Source organism: Musca vetustissima, unplaced genomic scaffold, assembly GCF_032173495.1.
Source record: "Musca vetustissima isolate MV318-11 ecotype Yass unplaced genomic scaffold, APGP_CSIRO_Mvet_v1 utg35856, whole genome shotgun sequence".
NCBI classification, from domain to species: domain Eukaryota; kingdom Metazoa; phylum Arthropoda; class Insecta; order Diptera; family Muscidae; genus Musca; species Musca vetustissima.
The window spans coordinates 59,583-71,591 of record NW_026888250.1 but is presented as its reverse complement, the minus strand read 5'-3'; the positions used below and the strand labels follow the sequence as shown (position 1 = coordinate 71,591).

General features: G+C 32.9%; 1 protein-coding gene across 1 annotated transcript; it reads left to right on the top strand.

Annotated features, from left to right (window-relative positions):
- The first annotated feature begins 1,394 nt into the window (after positions 1-1,394).
- LOC133336040 (LIM homeobox transcription factor 1-beta) lies at positions 1,395-10,294 on the top strand. The gene is made up of 4 exons (XM_061544336.1): positions 1,395-1,989; positions 9,021-9,219; positions 9,331-9,974; positions 10,044-10,294. The coding sequence occupies exons 1-4, from the start codon at positions 1,395-1,397 to the stop codon at positions 10,292-10,294; spliced, it is 1,689 nt and encodes a 562-aa protein (XP_061400320.1).
- The last annotated feature ends 1,715 nt before the right edge of the window (positions 10,295-12,009 follow it).

The window sequence follows — 12,009 nt, the reverse complement described above, 5'->3', positions numbered from 1 at the left end:
TCCTTTGAAAAAATACAACTTTTAAAGCCATTGCGAAGTTTTTTGTTGCTGCTTTTGCAATGTGATGACATACTCAAATGTCGTTTGACAAGTTTTTTACTTAGTTGTTGTTTTCTGTGTACTTTCTTAGCAGTTTGTTGTTGGGCCAGTTTTACTGATGATTGTGGGCATGACAATCAAGCCAACTTTTGCGTAAATCTTCCTCCTGTTTTTTCGGTTTTGTTTTTGTTGCATTCAGCCTCAAAGAAGCGACGACGGCAATGAGAATGCCCGCACAAAAATGTTCGGTGAAGCATAAAGCCAACAAATAAACAAACAATCGACATTTTTCACATTAGACTGGTTTTTAGAATGAATTTCGTCGTGTTCTTTTGGTTATGTGTTCAACACTCTCTCCCTTTTGGGTTTGTGGGACATGCTCAAATGGAAATTAAACATTTTGCATGCCATCCCATAAAAATGGTGAATTAAATCATCCAGAAATAAGGGGAAACTCTGCACCAATCACAGCCACATAGAGGTGGGACTTGAACAATCAAAATTACTCATATTAGCACGCACACTCTCCGCTAGTGGCAGAAAACACTTAAATCCCAAGAGACATTGAGTGAGTGTGGTGTGATACTCTCTCTTTCTCAGTGTTGCAATGAGTTAGTGTTGAATAAATGGGGGAAACACTATTATCTCTTGGCACAAGCGCACCGGAAACTGAGCAGTCATAATGATATCAATAAACAACCCTTGTGTTTAAGGGTTGGTTGCTTTGAGAAAACTCTTTTTCGTTACAATACGAACAAGAGAGAGAATTTGTGAGAGAGAAACTCTTATTGTTTACAATAGCCTGGTGTATTGTTTACAATACCTTCTACTCGGGGTTTGTTTTGTGTGTTTCCCTTCTGCTGCTGGATGGATGGTTGGTTGAGAGGGTTGTCATTGTTGTCGAATTCTAGTGGAGGTTTCAGTTTGCAATTGGAATCCTAAAATGCTTTGATTTTTCTGATTTGCGATCATATGTCCGATGACAGTGCATTGAAACGGTCAGACAACGCGGCGCGCTTACGAAAGCAAATGAAAAAAAAATAGAAACAACAGCAACCAATACAAATCAATATAAACAGTAAAGAATTTTTACGAAGTGAAAAATCGAAAGAAAAATAAATTGGAATAAAAATGATTTTAAACTAAAAATCAAGAAAATAAAATTAAACAATCTTAAGTGGACTTAAATGTGTGCTTTTTAAGAAGAAGTAAAATACATTGGAATATTAGTGCAAAAATAACACAAGTCAATTACCAAGAAATACAAAATTCAATTAACACACCTTATCCAATAAATAAAAAAAAACACAGTGCCAAACCGAACCACTGTGTGTGAGTTTTTTTAAATCAATAAAATGTTAGAATTTTATCCAATGCCTACAAATCTAAATCATGGTGCCTCCTTGTATCCCCATCATCATCATGGTCAGAATCATGGTGGTGCCAGATTTTTGGATAATCCAAATGCCATGACGGCCCCGAACATGAACAACAATAACATAAATCAGCAACAACAACAGCAGCAGCAATCACACCAAATGCTTGTCTCACCCAGTCTGGCCGCTTGCCCGCCAACACACAATAATCATAACAGTAATTCCTTAAACACCTGCTCGTCGACAGCTTCATTAACAGCTCAAACATCAGCTGCCTGTTTGCCGGCCTCGAGTTCAGAAACTTCACAGGCCACAGCAATTAGCAGCAACAACAACAACAGCAGCAGCAGTTGTAACAACCTTAAAGCAAATTTAAACTCTCTGAATACGGTAGCATCATCAAATTCCTGCTCCACCACCTCCTCAACATCATCATCCTCCACCTCTTCGTCGTCCTGTTTAACAACAACATTGGCTACATCGTCTTCGAACTTGACGGCGGCAAATACCAGCAGCAGCATTAGTTCCTCCTCGACCTGTACAAAATTATCTACGGATTGTAATGGACGCACAGGTTGGTATCATTTACACACTGTTTCTTTCGGGTTTTTGTGAAACGATGACCTACGGCAGTCAGCAACATTCTAAAAGCGAAAATAGTTTGCTTGGATTTCTTAAGCCTTTCAGCATTCATCTGGATGTTTTTGTGTGTGTGCAAGTAAAAACTTTTTTGGGGAAACATTTTCAAAAACAAAAAAGTGAAAAAAGAGTTTTTAGATTTTCACCTTGATTTTCTTCGTTAACATCTTCTTTTGTTTTGCCACTCCACCTCCTACCTCCTGCATTTCGTTGCGGTAATGAAGGAAAATATCCTTAAAATAATTCTTTTGGTTTTATAACTTAGGTGTTGGTATGTTTACCTTAATTTATTTACAAGTTTTGTTCTCAACTCTTCTGGTACAAGGTATTGAATATTTGGTCACTTTTTGTTGTTGTTGTTGCTGTTGAGAGTTTTAATGATGACATTCTCTTTTGTGGGAGGTGGGAATATATTTTTGATATTAAAAATAAAAAAATTGTATTTTTGATATACGGTCGAGTACGGTTATAGCGAACTCGTGGGGACCAAGCAAATTAGTTCGTTATAGAAGAAGTTCGTTATATCTAAGGTAAGGCAAACTATAGTCTTAGTAGAAAAATATATATTCAGTTAGAAATTGGTAGATTTTTTGTCCTTTTTGAAAATTAGTAAGATGCTTCTCCTTTTCTTTAATGAATTTCACATTACATCTGACATCTTTTGTAAAGATTGTCAACGTTACAGTAAAAATTAACTTTTGTGAAGATTATGATCGTCAGTATTAAACCAAATTAAAATATATGAAAAGTGAATGTTGGGACCTAATAAAAAGTTCGTTATATCCGTAATTTTTCTATAAGAGTAAGGATTTCTATGAAAAATATGTCTTAAAACTTCGGGACCTGGAAATGTGTTCGCTGTAAGGAAAGTTCGTTATAACCGGTGTTCGTCGACTGTATTATGAAGAATTGTGAATACTGTTTCGGTATTTTTAAAGTCTTATCCACATATTTCAAACAAAGTCACAGTAATTCGGCGTTTTCCCCCATAAGTCAAAATATAGGTTCACAATCTATACATAGCCTTCATATTTAGCGTACGGTATTTCGAATGGCCCATTTTTCGGCATCTCGGGTTTAATAGATAGTAGACCTTTCTAAAAAAACTCTGAACAGAACGTTTTCAATTATTTTGACATATAAAATACTGTCGTTGGTTATGATTTCTTTTTTTAAAAATTAAAAAAAAAAAAAAATGTAGAAACACTTCAATACTAATCCATGAATTATGTATTTTGAGGTTCACATTAGAATTTCCGGAAGAAGTTATTGTAATTTGGTTCTCAATGAATAAAAATACCCATACTGAAAATTCTTTATTCTAAAATGGAAGTTGTAAAAAAGTTTCATACAATTTTGTTTGTTTTTTTACAATTTTGGGGTACTATGGAAAATCAATACATACTCAAGTTCTTGGAAAGTGTCAAAATTGGTCCACGACAATTCGGTCTAGCATCATCTAAGGTTTAAGACTATAAATTTCATGATAAAATAATTTTAATTGTCTTCTCTAATTTTAATAGTATTCTCTAAAAAGAAGATATTAAAAAAATATATATACAGACATAAAATATTATTTCAGAATCTTTCACTGTCTTTGTAACAGTCTACACATGTTTATTGGCCACATTCGTATTTTTCATTCAACATAATTAACTTCCCTATACTGATCATTGCAATCCTTGAAAGTGAAGCCTTATCAATGCCATTTTCGTAAAAACAAAATGTTCGCTGGGGTTAAAGCCTTGAAAGTAGTATTACTCAGGACTGCTTATTCTTTTAGGAAAACAAAATGTTCGCTGGGGTTAGGTCTGACGAAGTCGGTGTAAAATAAGTCGAAGCCCAAAACATTGATATTTAATATTGTTTTCAAAGAATTTTGTAAAAGTCGCTTTTGGTAATCCTACCTATTTCATAGCTGCAATAAAATTTAGTTTACGTGCATCAGCGTCAGCATCAGTCGTCATAAGAAGATTATAGGAATGTGTTCATTTATTGTCACAAATTTATTAGGCTTATTATTTCTTGTTAATTTTTCTTCTGTGGGTAAAAACCTTATTCATGGTAAAAAACTTCAGTCACGTTTTTACTTAATATACCAATCCTTCCGAAACTCATCCAGCAAAATCTCTTGTAATCCATTTCTCTGGCAATATCTAGTTTCCACCAAGTGAAGATAAAAGGGATTTAAACTATTTTAATTGTTCTGTTAGAAAATTACTTGTAATATACAGGTATTTTGTTTTCGAAAATTAAAACTTCTCCCAAATTTTGCCAGTTTTTTTTCAACATCACGAAAATATGACATGAACCTGTCACTCCCGACCACAACAGTTAATATAGTCAATATTGGCATAATTGCAGATTTTGTTTGTCATTTATGTCATTAAAAGGCAGTCAATAATCGATAAAAATACTTCTGGCCTGCCATTTATTTTTTTGTTTTGTTTTTGGCTGACTTCAATGATGGGTTTATCTATACTCCATATAACCCTTTTGTGTGCGTGTTTTTTTTTCTACCCTACCACCAAACTACCTTTGGTTTCCTTTTTCGGCTAATCTTATCAAAAGCTTATCATCAACCATTTGATTGTCGTTCGTCCATCTAAATATATATTTGAACAGCTACACATTTAAACAAGTTCAACTTTAATCGGTTCTCGTTATCTTAACTATTTAATGTTGATATATTATTGCGATTATATATACTCGTATATACATTGGATAGGATTTAAAGGGGGGTGTTCAATATTTATTTTGTAAACGAACGAACGAACAGAGTGTCATATTTTTTTATATTATTATGTTGAAGGATTTTCTGTCATATTTTTCAAGTATCACAAGATAATAGATTAGAAGGATCAAGTGCGCATTTGAATGATTGACATAAATGTCAATAGTTACAGTGCATATTTATACATAACTGCATATTGTAATGAACTATATTTGATGGAATATTTAAATTTTCTTTTTTTTGGTTTTATTCCAATTATTTAACCCGCTCTAATATCCCAGCCAAGTGTTGCATGACAATTTCCAAACAAATTGTTCGTCAAATATTTTCGTCTTCGAAAATATTTTGAATATATTTGCAACAGATGTAGCCACTTACTAGACATAATCACTACCACCACATATGATATGGGCACCAAACACATGCATATACGCACGTATACAATCGTGTGTATTGAAATTTAAGGCATGTCGATGTAAAATTATTTAAATTTAAATGATAAATAAAATTGTTATGGATTGCAAAAATATTTAAATTTACTGTTTTCATAACTAATCAAATATTACAAATTGTTTAAATTACATTTGAAATTATAATGAAATTAACGGCAATGTCAAAAGAAATAAAGCGAATAACTTTCTTTGTAGGAAAAATAATGTTTAGAAAAAGATGTCTTAGAAATCTTCTACAGTCTATCATTTTCTGAAGTTCCTTTTTAAGGTTCCATTTATCCCAGCCAGTAATTTTCAAAAAAAAAAAAAAAATTACCTTGTAAGATCAATCGAAAGTTAATATGCGATAAATGGGCCCAATTTTACAATATTGAGACATATTTCCAAACCTAGAGTGCAGGGTTACTAACTAATCTACAGGATAATTAACTACGTAAGAAATAAAGCCAAACTTGTAATACCTATTATATAAAGGGTGAAAATAAGAAATCTGTCATATGTGGCGGATTTAAGGATTCTATTTTTCGAAGCTTGTAATTTTCCAAATATGACCTTGTAAGGTCAATCAAATGTCAATGTGGGATACATGTCTTCTATTTTACAATATTGAGATATATTTCCAAGCAAAAGATGCAAATTCCGTTTCCAAAATCAGAATTTAACTGTAAAATATAAGTCTTTAGTATAATGGGAACGGATTATCCGATTTGATCCCGACTTGGTAATGCATGCTACCGAACCTTCTGGTACTGTTCCCATAAAATGATCAAAATATGTAAAAATCTGTAAATCTCATAAAAAGCGAACAGAGTGTTCGATTTGATAAACATATATATTTAACAAATATAATTTTAAATCTCATACAAACGGAATGGTGTATCTTTACCAAACCAACTTTAACACTAGATTGCCGAAGGCGGTCATTTTGACCATTTTTTAATATTGGTTAAAATTTGGTGATTTTTTTAAAATAAACACAATTTTATGTGGTATAAAACGTCACCACATTTTAAAAAAAGGTGTCATTAAATGCCCAGTTGTTTTTGTACTTGAAATTGAAAAACGGTCAAAATGACCGCCTTGGGCAATCTAGTCTTAAATTAGTTTATTTTGAAAGTGGTTTAAGTCCATTTGTTCTTATATTGAAATATTTAAAAGTTTGGGTTTGATTTGTTTCAAAAACATTTGCCCCCTAAACATTTGTAAACTTTTTTAGAAAACCAAGATATTTATCGTAACCTAATATGGACTTAATCACTTTCAAAATAAACGATTCAACTATGAATGTGGGATCCATCCCATAGTAATTACCACACCTTTCCCTTAAAAAATGTTAAAATTTGGTTCAAATTTTGCACACTAAAATAAAACACCTACCAATACTTATTATTTTCTTATATTATATTGATGAACCATTTACTCAACTATTTTTAGAAAAAAAAAAAAAACATTCCTTTAAGGAAAAACAAAAGAACTTGTCACCTTGCAATTGATGTGCTGTGGTATTGTTGACATCTGTTTGTGATGTCTGCTGCCAATGTTACTTGAAATAAATTTCAATATTAAATTTAAACATTTCTTTGGTTTTCCTCCAAGTCTGAGACCCCAAACCCCTTATACTATTTATGGTATTGTCGCCATTGCCATAACTTTCCATTCATCCTGAACAACAAAAAACATTCGATGTAAATCACCTTTTCACGGTTATTTGCTCTAAAAATAGGTAGTCTCAAAAATAATACCCGATGTCAAAGTGAAAATATCCATTGCAGTTGTTGTTGTAGTTGGGGAATTATAAAAAATCTACTAAAAACCGCAGAGAAAAATAACCATAAAAACAACGAAATGTAAATAAAACGAACACTTCTATAAATCATAGAGTCAGAGTGTATGGGTAACCCAGTAAACATTGCAACGTGAGAATGAGGATTTAGTACATTTATTTAATAACTATGAAATAAATGTATAAGTTTTAAGAAAGCTGGATACAAATTAATCTTGAAGTTTTCTTTGGGTTTTATTAAACTCATATAAAGGCTATATGAAAATATCACTCAATAAAATTTAATATATAATTATTTTTTTAATTATATATTAACTTTATACGTCTAAAAGTCTTGGTAGTTATGCCTTCTTATGATGTAAAACTCACCCGTATCTTTTAATGTCTGTGCACTTTTTCAATCACTTTTAAATTATATGTAGTAACAGAATTTATCTTCTCATACAGTTGATTGGGTTATCAAGTCACTTGTAGAAACCAACAAGTAGTGTATAATACATCCTCTTTAAATGTGTGTGAGTGTGTGTGTTAGTAGATTTGACTCCACACAAAACCCCACTTCCTTTCAATGGAATACATCATAAACAATAACTACCACTACATTCATGAATCGTTATTCTCCATATCATAGAGAACATTTTTTAACATTTCAATGGAAGGGAGTAAGAGAATAGCTCACACTCTCTCTCTCTCTCACACACCATCTCTATTTCATGTAATGTTGTAAATACAGATTTCAGTTTTAGTCTCCCCACTAAAAACATAGTATTGGCGTAAAAAAATTCTGGTCTGCTCCTTGTGCTAGTATTAGATTCAGCTTAACTGTAAAATACGAGCTCAAGAGTTTCGTTTGCCAATTTGATTTATGAATGTCGCCGTCGGCATTGTTATATGCAAACATTTTGTTTGTTTTTTCTTTTTGTGGTACAGTATGCAATCATAAAAATTGCATTTTGATTATGACACAAAAAACATTCTAATGCAAAACACAGAACAAAAAACCCAATGCAAAAATAAAAATCCAAGAGCACGCAATGTCAATAATATCATAAAACCGGATACATATGTATAGATGGCTATACGAAAATGTATATTTATATTTTGTATTTATATGCAGACAAAAGGGAGTTTATCAATGATATGCTTAGTAAATCATATGTTGATATATTAAGCACTTTAGGAAAATATAAAAGGGTACAGGGTTGCTAACTAAACTACAGGGTAGTTGACTAAGTAAGAAATAAAGTCAAACTTGTAACACCTATTATATATAGGGAGAATTGGCTCCCAACTTAGGGTCTTAAGCAGCATAAACCCCTGATCCACTGGAGAAAATGTGGTTTTGCTTGACTGAATTTAACATATCCTGACCAATATATATTTTCAATTCATTCTGCATTTGCATTTTATAGATACCAGATCTTAGGTATTTATCTTTCAAAGTTCTCAAGACTGATTAAAGTTAAGGACATGCTTAAAGCTATACCTTATCATGTAGTCTATGGTAATAGGAATTTCAACATATTTTCCATGGATTCACCTTTTTTTGGGCTTTAAGATTCCCCACGTTTATAGAACTTTGACGTACAGGAGATTCCTGATGGTCTACTAAAGATATGCTATGGCTAAGATCAATTTTACACAAAATTCCTTATACAGATCATCTATAGCTAACCTTTAGTGGGTCTTCTATACCTAGACGACATTTTAAAGGCCAGAAGACCTTTAATAATTACATTATTGCATTTGAAAATTTCTTAAAGGTCACATAGAACTTTAGATACCCTATATATCGAAGAGCCTTTTTGTTCGTCTTTCTTAGACCAGACAGCTATGTACAATTTTTCTATGACAACTATATAAGGTTTCCAAAACTATGAGATATTTTATTGGCCTTATGACTACAATTTTAAATGTGTAATGTCTTTAGCTGCCGTCTATGTCTTGAATCTCCTAAAAACTTATCCAAATAAATCTCTTTTTCATCTTTTTTACAGAAGTCGATCAAATCAAATGTGAAAAGAATTTCGAAGTCTGTGAAGGATGTGGCCTAAAGATACACGATCGTTATCTGATGAATGTGGGCGATACAAATTGGCACGAGAACTGTCTGTCCTGCTGCTATTGTGGCCTACAGTTGCATCAGACCTGTTATGTGCGGAATGGAAAAATGTACTGTAAAATGGATTATGATAGGTAAGCATACGAAAATAACAGGAGCTTATATGCTGCAATGTTCACCTTTTTAAAATTTCATCGATTTCCAGAATTTCGAAAACTAATCAAATATTTTTTTTTGTTTTTCAGATTATTTGCCTTCAAATGTGCTGCATGCTGTCATCCAATTTTACCCCAAGATATGGTTATGAGACCCCTGCCAAATTTAATATTTCATTTGTCGTGTTTTGTGTGTTACGCCTGTCGCATCCCCCTGCAAAAAGGTGAACAATTTATGCTGCGAGATGGTCAGATTTTATGTTTTCGCCACGATTTGGAAAAGGAAATGTTTTTAGCAGCTGCTGCTCAACATTGTGGCTATTTGGGTTTGGATGATGATGATTTAATGCGTCCACGTGATGGACGGCGGGGACCTAAACGACCACGCACCATATTAACATCGGCGCAGCGTAAGCAATTCAAGGCCTCCTTTGAACAATCACCCAAACCCTGCCGTAAGGTACGTGAAGCTTTGGCCAAAGATACGGGACTGTCGGTACGAGTTGTCCAAGTGTGGTTTCAAAATCAGCGAGCCAAAATGAAGAAAATCCAAAGGAAGGCGAAGAATAATAACAACCGCCAAGGGGATGGTGACAAGGATAAGGATGGTAAAGACAAGGATGGTATTAAACAAGAAATGGGCTCCGGTTCGGGTAGTGAAAACGGTTATCTGGGTATGGACAATTCATATGCCACACAGCCGTTAAATCCAAACCTACCCTTCTCACCAGATGGTAAGTTATTAAAAAAAAAATAAAATTTTCTATGGCTTTGAGGCTTATTTGCTTGTTTCATACTTTCAGACTATCCCGCCAATTCAAATGATAGCTTTTGCAGTTCTGATCTCTCTTTGGATGGCAGTAATTTCGATCACTTGGATGATGATGCCGACTCGTTGTCGCTTAACAATTTGGAACTGCAATCGACCAGTTCATCGGGCCACCATCACAATTCCAATCCTCAAGATATTCTAGCCAATTTGAATAATAACCTCATAAATCCAATTGATAAATTATATTTAATGCAGAATTCATATTTTCAAGGAGATTCTTAAGTTCTATTTAAAATGGAATTATAATATTTACAAAAACCAAAAACAAACTAAACCAAAAAATTGTACGAATTTATTAGCCAGTAACTAAAAACAAACACAAAAAACAACAACATATATGAAAACATATTAATACAAAGTTTCAGCTGAAACGGAACCGGAAATACAAGCGAACAAACACAAAAAAGGAAAAACTAAAATTTTAGAACATGCAATTCTTTTTCAAATAATAGTTTTTAACCACAATAGGAAGTAGTAGATATATTGCTCCACTCCCTCCCTTCCCAAATGTTCAAGCACAAACAAAATGGAAAATAGATTAGAACAGAACAGAAAATTGGAAAATGTGATTTAAACCAAAAAAAAAAGGAAAATCGTTTATGTTATTATTTTTTCTATATTCCTTATTTGTTTCAAAATTCGGTTTTATTTTAGAACCTTGTAAATTGTATTGTATAAAATAAGTCGCAACAAAAAACAATGTAATTTTAATTATTTATTGTCACTGTGAAATTGTTATAGCATTTATAAGTAAAAAAACAAACAACCATAATTATTAATTTATTATGTCATGTATTGTATTAAATTAAGAAAAAAACACAAACAAATCTAAAACAAAGAAACCATGTTAGTAATTTAATAAAGAGTAAAATACAAACGATAAAATCAAAATATTCCCAGAACAAAAGAAGAAATGGATTTACAGATTTATTCAAGTTCGTTTCTAACATAACTTTTTTATACACATCTAACAATTTTGACAGCTGTACATAACACAATTGTGATAATAAATTGGTACTCTTTTGCGTGGCCTATCCTAACCAGTATTCATGTCAAAATAAACCCAAAAACATTGGTTAAGATCTCCAGCACACATGTGATAAAAATGACGAAAAGCTGGATCTACCGAACATATGCTGAATATATATTCTAAGAGGATTCGTACTTTCTATGGATCAGAAATTCAAAAGGACCTGTTTTGTTCTAGGCGAACCTTCAGCGAATCAAAAACTAAATACAAAATTTCAATTTTTGGTTGTTTGCGTTGTCCACAACAAAGTAGGTCTTCCCCAGATCCCCAGAGCGTCGTAACTGTTGTTGTATCATGTGTTTATGGCTGTAAGGTTTATGTATGCAAAGGTTGAAACAGGTTTATTCGAATGGAGTAGTTCTTTTTTTTTTTTTTGCTCACAATAGTCAAGTTATCTCCTTGGGTGTTATCCACGGGAACGTCCCTATCATAGCCAGGAACAGCTTGCCCAGGCAAGCTTGTCACGAGGGATACTCATGACCTAGAAAAGGAGGCTCAAAGTGTGAACCTCTACAGACCTATCAACAGATCTAAATAGCATTCATACATACATACGCCCACGAAGCTGAGTCAACTCATATACATCCAAATTCCCTGCTGCCGCAGACAATACAGGTTGCAATCCTTCCTAAATTTCGATACAGAGGAGTCAGAACCAGGATAATGCGTCAAAATATTTAAAATATCGCCAATTACACCCACTTCGATTGAGGCAATAAAAGGCTGTAAGGAAATTAGTAAAGTCGGACTAGGACTTCTTTAGGTATATTTAACATATGTATCCTAACAGACGTCTCCTTTTTGTAGGGACATTAACATGGAATTGAACGAACATAAATATGTGATATTTATCTATATGTTAACCGACTAACGACTTTTCACGAAACTTAGCACACATAATCAGATT